The 7500-nt window shown below is 45.3% G+C and overlaps 1 protein-coding gene across 1 annotated transcript in view; it reads right to left on the bottom strand.

The window, feature by feature from the left end:
- LOC138864155 (uncharacterized protein DDB_G0287625-like) overlaps positions 1 to 2631 on the bottom strand; it is a 5699-nt gene extending 3068 nt beyond the window's left edge. Inside the window, exons 1-2 of the mRNA XM_070130207.1 lie at positions 2453 to 2631; positions 1662 to 2134 (exon numbers count right to left, since the gene is read on the bottom strand). Coding sequence (XP_069986308.1) covers positions 1662 to 2134; positions 2453 to 2631 — 652 coding nt within the window. The remainder of the gene's footprint in view (positions 1 to 1661; positions 2135 to 2452) is intronic.
- Between the last annotated feature and the right edge of the window lie 4869 nt (positions 2632 to 7500).

The following is a 7500-nucleotide window of genomic DNA, read 5'->3' as shown; positions in this document are numbered from 1 at the left end:
GGTGTGATTTCGAGAAACGCATATGTTTATGTATAAATAGACACAAACGCATACATATATATACACATATACATACATGTATACATATATATGTGTGTGTACGCACGCGCAACCACCTCTTCTACATGGATTTCCACGTAACTGAACGAGCATAAAAATCATAAAAGCTAGCGCACTCCCAAACGGAATCTCCAGAGCGTACGAGCGAGCGGACGGCCCATCCCTTCTTCGAGCGAGAATAATCGTAAAAATCCCATTAAATCCCCCATAAAGAGAGATCAAATACGCACGACGACGGCTGCGTTGATTACGCCGGCCCCAAATTAGCCTTGGTCACGGGGCCAGCGGGGTTGCGCCGCGCAGGCTCTTCCCTTCAGTGCTGAGCGGTGGCAGCGGCGTCCGAGAAGGAGGAGGGAGATGCAATGCGAAGGGGAGAGATAAAAGAAATAAATGAGGGAGAAGAGAAACACACACAGACGTGCACACACAGGAATCACGCACAAACGCGCGCACACACAGGAATCACACACACACATGCGCGCACACAGGAATCACACACACACGCGCGCACGCACACACAGGAATCACACACACACATGCGCGCACACAGGAATCACACACACACGCGCGCACACACACACAGGAATCACACACACACACACACACACACACACACACACACACACACACACACACACACACACACACACACACACGCCCACACACAGGAATCACACACACACACACGTGCGTATACACAGGAATCACACACACACACACGAACACACACACACACACACACACACACAGGAATCACATGCACACACAGGAAGCACACACACGCACACACACACAGGAATCGCACACACACACACACACACGTGCACACAGGAATCACACACACACATAGGATTCACACATACATGCGTGCACATACAGGAATCACACACACGCACACACGCGCACACACACACAGGAATCACACACACGCACACACTTGCACACACAGGAATCACACACACACACACACACACGCGCACACAGGAATCACACACACGCGCGCGCACACACAGGAATCACACAGCGTAGTTAGGCCTATGGTCTATATATTATGTGTGTGTGTTTGTGTGTGTGTGGTATGTGTATGTGTGTGTGTGTGTATTTTTGTATGTCTGCAAGTTCATGTAAATATCTATATCTATATACATCTATCTATCTATCTATCTATCTATATCTATCTATCTATCTATCTATCTATCTATCTCTCTCTCTCTCTCTCTCTCTCTCTCTCTCTCTCTCTCTCTCTCTCTATATATATATATATATATATATATATATATATATATATATATATATATATATATATATATATATATAACGTGTGTGTATGTATGTGTGTGTGTGTACACACACACACACACACATGATATCGTACAATGCTTATAATAGTGAGTGTGTACAAATAGTCCATACTATTTGCAATGATCCCTGGTCACTTGTTCAGATTAATTCAAATGGCAGCTAATATTCTGCATCATTTATTAAGTGTGTGTGTGTGTATATGTATATATATACATACATACATACATATATATATATATATATATATATATATATATATATATATATATATATATATAATCTATATTTGTTCTGGCTACTGCTCTTTTGGCCACTGTTCTTCTGGCTACTGTTCTTCTGACTACTGTTCTTCTGGCCACTGTTCTTATGGCTACTGTTCTTATGGCTACTGTTCTTCTGGCCACTGTTCTTCTGTGCACTGTTCTTCTGGCTACTGTTCTTCTGGCTACTGTTCTTCTGCCCACTGTTCTTCTGGCTACTGTTCTTCTGGCCATTGTTCTTCTGGCCACTGTTCTTCTGGCCACTGTTCTTCTGGCTACTGTTCTTCTGGCCACTGTTCTTCTGGCTACGGTTCTTCTGGCTACGGTTCTTCTGGCTCCTGTTCTTCTGGCCACTGTTCTTCTGGCTACTGTTCTTCTGGCTACTGTTCTTCTGGCTACTGTTCTTCTGACTACTGTTCTTCTGGCTACTGTTCTTCTGGCCCCTGTTCTTCTGGCTACTGTTCTGGCCATTGTTCTGGCTCCTGTTCTTCTGGCCACTGTTCTTCTGGCTACTGTTCTCTGGCCACTGTTCTTCTGGCTACTGTTCTGCCCACTGTTCTTCTGGCTATTGTTCTTCTGGCCATTGTTCTTCTGGCTACTGTTCTTCTGGCTACTGTTCTTCTGGCCATTGTTCTTCTGGCTACTGTTCTTCTGACCACTGTTCTTCTGGTTACTTTTCTTCTGGCTGCTGTTCTTCATCTAGTTCCTGTCTTTCAGCCCGTTCGAGTTTTCCTTCGGCTTTGTCTTATTCTTGGCCAATGTCTGAGCGGCGTTCGGCGGTGCTTCCTCTCCTGCGTCACCTAGCTCCTCCTATCGTCTCAGCCACGTACCTTCCGAGGAAACGTGCAGCCTTCCTGATGGCCGCGAGGGGCCCCCGGAGCAAGAGCTCCAGTGCATGTCCGTTGGTTAAAATCTTGACTCCGAACCATTCTTCGATGAGTCTGAGGTTGCACTTGCCCGGCCCCACGGCGGCGCTGAGTTCCTCGAGGGTGAGAGGTATGTGCTGCATTATGATGCCTTCATCTTCCTGCTACAACGGCATGAGAACTTGCTCGAGCTCGGCAGCAGCAGCACGCGCGTAGTCTCCGATGCCGGTGAACAGGATCTGAACGCTGCCAGCTGCGGCATCGAAGAAGGCCACCTTCACGTTGTGCTTTCGAATGGTGGAGTAAATGGTGTCTGTGATGCGGGTGAGTTTCTCGGAAAACACGGAAGGAGCGCAGGCATCTGGGACCGTCTCCATTGGCTCTGAGCGAGAGCGCAGCATGCGGACGCGCCCTTGGAGGTACACCGCAACCTTCTCCGCCATACAGTAGGGCCCATTGACCTGTAGCTGGGCCTACTTCTTCTTCTCAGGCGAAGAGACGCTCAGCTTCACGACAAAAGTTTGTTCAATGAAGGTGGTGTGGGTCCTGTCAGTGTCCATGACGAGGTCGAAGTCCTTCGAAAGGATGTACACCGGCACCGTCGCGGGCCTGTAGCGCAGCTCCTCCTTTTCTTCGGCAGGTGGAGGAGAAAGCTGTTCCTCGGCTGGAGAAGCTTCCTCCAGAGGAGTGGAAGCTTCCACCAACGGATAACTGGAACTGGTGAGTACTTACTCATTTCCCTCTTTCTCTTCGGCAGGTGGAGTGGAAAGCGATTTCTCGGATAGAGCAGTATCCACTAACGGAGAACTGGAACTGGTCAGTTCTTCCTCTTCGGCAGGTGGAGTGAAAAGCGGTTTCTCGGCTAGAGCAAGATCTACCAACGGATAACTGGAACTGGTGAGTACTTACTCATTTCCCTCTTTCTCTTCGGCAGGTGGAGTGGAAAGCGATTTCTCGGCTAGAGCAGGATCCACTAACGGAGAACTGGAACTGGTCAGTTCATCCTCTTCGGCAGGTGGAGTGGAAAGCGGTTTCTCGGCTAAAGCAAGATCCACCAACGGATAACTGGAACTGGTGAGTACTTACTCATTTCCCTCTTTCTCTTCGGCAGGTGGAGTGGAAAGCAGTTTCTCGGCTAGAGCAGGATCCACTAACGGAGAACTGGAACTGGTCAGTTCTTCTTCTTCGGCAGGTGGAGTGGAAAGCGGTTTCTCGGTAGGAGCAAGATCCACCAACGGATAACTGGAACTGGTGAGTACTTACTCATTTCCCTCTTTCTCTTTGGCAGGTGGAGTGGAAAGCGGTTTCTCGGCTAGAGCAGGATCCACTAATGGAGAACTGGAACTGGTCAGTTCTTCCTCTTCGGCAGGTGGAGTGGAAAGCGGTTTCTCGGTAGGAGCAAGATCCACCAACGGATAACTGGAACTGGTGAGTACTTACTCATTTCCCTCTTTCTCTTCGGCAGGTGGAGTGGAAAGCGGTTTCTCGGCTAGAGCAGGATCCACTAACGGAGAACTGGAACTGGTCAGTTCTTCCTCTTCGGCAGGTGGAGTGGAAAGCGGTTTCTCGGTAGGAGCAAGATCCACCAACGAAGAACTGGAACTGGTCAGTTCTTCCTCTTCGGCAGGTGGAGTGGAAAGCGGTTTCTCGGCTGGAGCAAGATCCACCAACGGAGAACTGGAACTGGTTAGTTCTTCCCTGGGTGATCCTGCTTCAGACTGAGGCGTCGCGGGTCGGGCCAGGGCGCGCAGGCCGCGGACGACGACGGCATCGACCACGGCACCGATCAGGAGGCCGACCAGGGCGCTGCCGAGGGAGCTGCCGAGGGCGCTCACCTGGGCGGCCATGGCCTCCGCCTCCTCCGCGAGGGCCTTTAGCTTCTGCAGCGACTCCAGCTGCCGCTGAAGAAGGACAAGTCGGGGCAGGAACCAGGATTGTGGTGGGAGCAAGCAACGGAGGGCGGCGATGTCCTCGTCGGAGGAGAACCACCGCGGGATCCGTTTTATTGTGTCTTCAACCTCGAGGAACTGAAGATCGAGGGCTTGCTGCCTCTCGAGGGTGATCGAATTCTCCCAAAAGAGGTAAGTGAGGCCGAGGGCCACGAAAATTGCGATAAGTCCTTAGCGTATCGCCATGCCAAGACATGTTGCCGCGGCACCGCCTGTGGCCTTGGTAAGGGGCCATAGGCCTAACTGCACTGTGTGATTTTTGTGGGTGCGTGTGTGTGCGTGATTCCTGTGTGTGGGCGTGTGTGTGTGTGTGTGATTCCTGTGTGTATGCGTATGTGTGTGTGATTCCTGTGTGTGTGCGTATGTATGTGTGATTCCTGTGTGTGCGCGCGCCATGTGTCTGTGTGCAGAAAAAAAAAGAAAAACACTTAGGGCCGTACTTTAAAAACTTTCGCCAGTGCTGGCGTTCGCCTGGCGAACCTCTGAGTGAGGGAGGCCTTACTTTTAAACCCAACGTTCGCCAGGCGCTAACATCTTGCATTCCCGCTAAATGTAGCGCAAATTTGTTTACATCTGCAGTGCACATAACATAACCTAAACTTAATTATTAACCTCGAGAGAAGACGAAAATGTTTCCGCAATAGTCTCACTTTATACTAAAACAAAGGAGTTAAAATTTAACTTTATGCTATAACAAAGAAGTTGAAAATATCTTTATACTATAACAAAATTAACTTTATACTTTATGCTATACTACACTTTATACTATAACAAGGTTAACTTTATGGCCCGTACTTTTAAAACCTTTTGCTTTTTCTCGCGTTTTTTTTTATTCGCCGAAGCGCTAGATTTATCAGGAATCCAAGATGTTAGCGCCTGGCGATCCCTTTCGTTCGCCAGGCCTGGCGAACACCTGCCTTAGTTTAAAAGTAAGGCCTCCCTCACTCAGATGTTCGCCTGGCGAAGCTTCGCCAGGCGAAAGGTTTTAAAAGTACTTTATACTATACTGTATCAACCTTATACTTTTATACAAAAAATAACTTTATACTTTAACAAGAGTTTAAAAATTACTATTTTACTATTCCTAACTGATGTAAGATATTGAACTGTAGGCCTACAAGGGTATCATTAAAGACGCCTCATTATAGGGCGGTGGAGCACTACAGCTATGTTTCTATAGCCAAAAGTAAACATGCCGCCATAAAAAACACTTCTGGTAATATTTGTGAAAAGAACATTATCCTTACAACCAAAATAACAACAACCTAAATCTAAATAAGTCATCTCGGGGGTGGGGGGTAGGGGTAGGGGGGTAGGAATACAGCTGATGTCTTGAGCTCTCGACTGGAACATCGAAGGTCTTGAAAAAAATACGTATATACGTTATTTCATAACAAATTATGATTTTAAGATATTTTATAATTTCAATGTGATTCCTACATCCTATTATACACAAATATGTTACTAATTTATAATTTGAAAGCAAGAAAATGGTATTCAAACAGCTCTCTTCGCCAGGCTGTTCCAATATGATCTTTCGCCAGCCCTGGCGAACGTTCGCCAGGCATGATTTTAAAAGTACGAAATTCCGGATCGCCCGGCGAAACCCTTCGCCAGCCCTGGCGAAAGGTTTTTAAAGTACGGGCCTTATTCTTGCAAGGCAGGGCAAATGTCAAAGGCCCCCCCCCAAAAAAAAAATGATATATATATATATATATATATATATATATATATATATATATATATATATATATATATATATATATATATATGTGTGTGTGTGTGTGTGTGTGTGTGTGTGTGTGTGTGTGTGTGTGTGTGTGTGTATGTGTGTGTGTGTGTGTTTGCGTGTTCTGTATGTAAAGTTTGTTTGTCAGTTTTTACATAAAAAATACTATCAAAGAGATCATGAATATGGAAAATTCGGAATTTGATATACTAAGATAATTGGTAGGGCGAATATTTTCCAACGACAACATTTTTTACCACTCCTTTCCCCAATAGCATTATGAAGTGATGTTCCTGGATTCCTTACGAATATTAGGGATTTTAAAACAATGCTACGTTTGCTGCATTTAGTGTTCGTTTGATGTCCGTTTAACTTCTCCCTTAATCATCATGCTATTCTGTTTGGTGTTCTTGACACTTGTACTGGCGCTGATTTTGTCACTGGCGTCGCCGTCGTTCCCGGCCTTCCTCCCTTTCTCTCCGGGCTGTCTGCCTGAAGCTTTTCTCTCTCTCTCCCTCGTCTCGCTCGCTCGTTCTGTCTAATTATATATATTCTATTCTCTTTTTTTCTTTCCTTAATTTTGCCCGAGAAGTGTTTCATGATTTACAGATACACACACACACACACACACACACACGCGCGCGCGCGCGCGCGCGCGCGCGTGTATATATATATATATGTATGTATGTGTATATATATATATATATATATATATACAAACATATATGTATACATGTATATATGTATACATATATACATGTATACATATTAACATACATACATATTAACATATATACATGTTAACATAGAGACTAAGAAATACAGATATAGATCTGCATCATCAGCACATGTGCAAATGCACCCACAAAAACTCAAATATGGAAGTGAGTGAACAGCTCCTTTTCACGTATTCATGATATGCAATTGCGTTTTAAAAAATCTTGCTCTGTATAAAATCGACATTAGGGCAAAATACCGTTATAAAAGAGGTAAGCTTTCGACATCAAATAGATACCCACATTTTTAAAGTTGGTTACGTAAGGTGCTATTTTTGGTTGAGAGGAATAAAGAAATAGATAAAACGCTTATATAGAAAAATGATAAGTGAAGAGGAGATGATGTTGAAGAAGAAGACGAGGAGGAAGAAAAGAAGAGAAAAAAGTAAAGATGATGGTGGTAGGGATTGTAAAAAGATTAAGAAAATGGAGGAGGAAGAGTAGAATATGAAGACGGAAAATAGGTAAAGCAGAAACGAAAGTGAAAAGAGAAGAAAAAGAAGATGGTGATTATGGTGAGCAAACGGAATAGAAAGAAGAAAATATCCCGTTGTTTTG

This window comes from Penaeus vannamei, chromosome 15, assembly GCF_042767895.1.
Source record: "Penaeus vannamei isolate JL-2024 chromosome 15, ASM4276789v1, whole genome shotgun sequence".
Classification (NCBI taxonomy): domain Eukaryota; kingdom Metazoa; phylum Arthropoda; class Malacostraca; order Decapoda; family Penaeidae; genus Penaeus; species Penaeus vannamei.
Note: the sequence above shows the minus strand (reverse complement) of the source record. Positions and strands in the feature narration are given on the sequence as shown.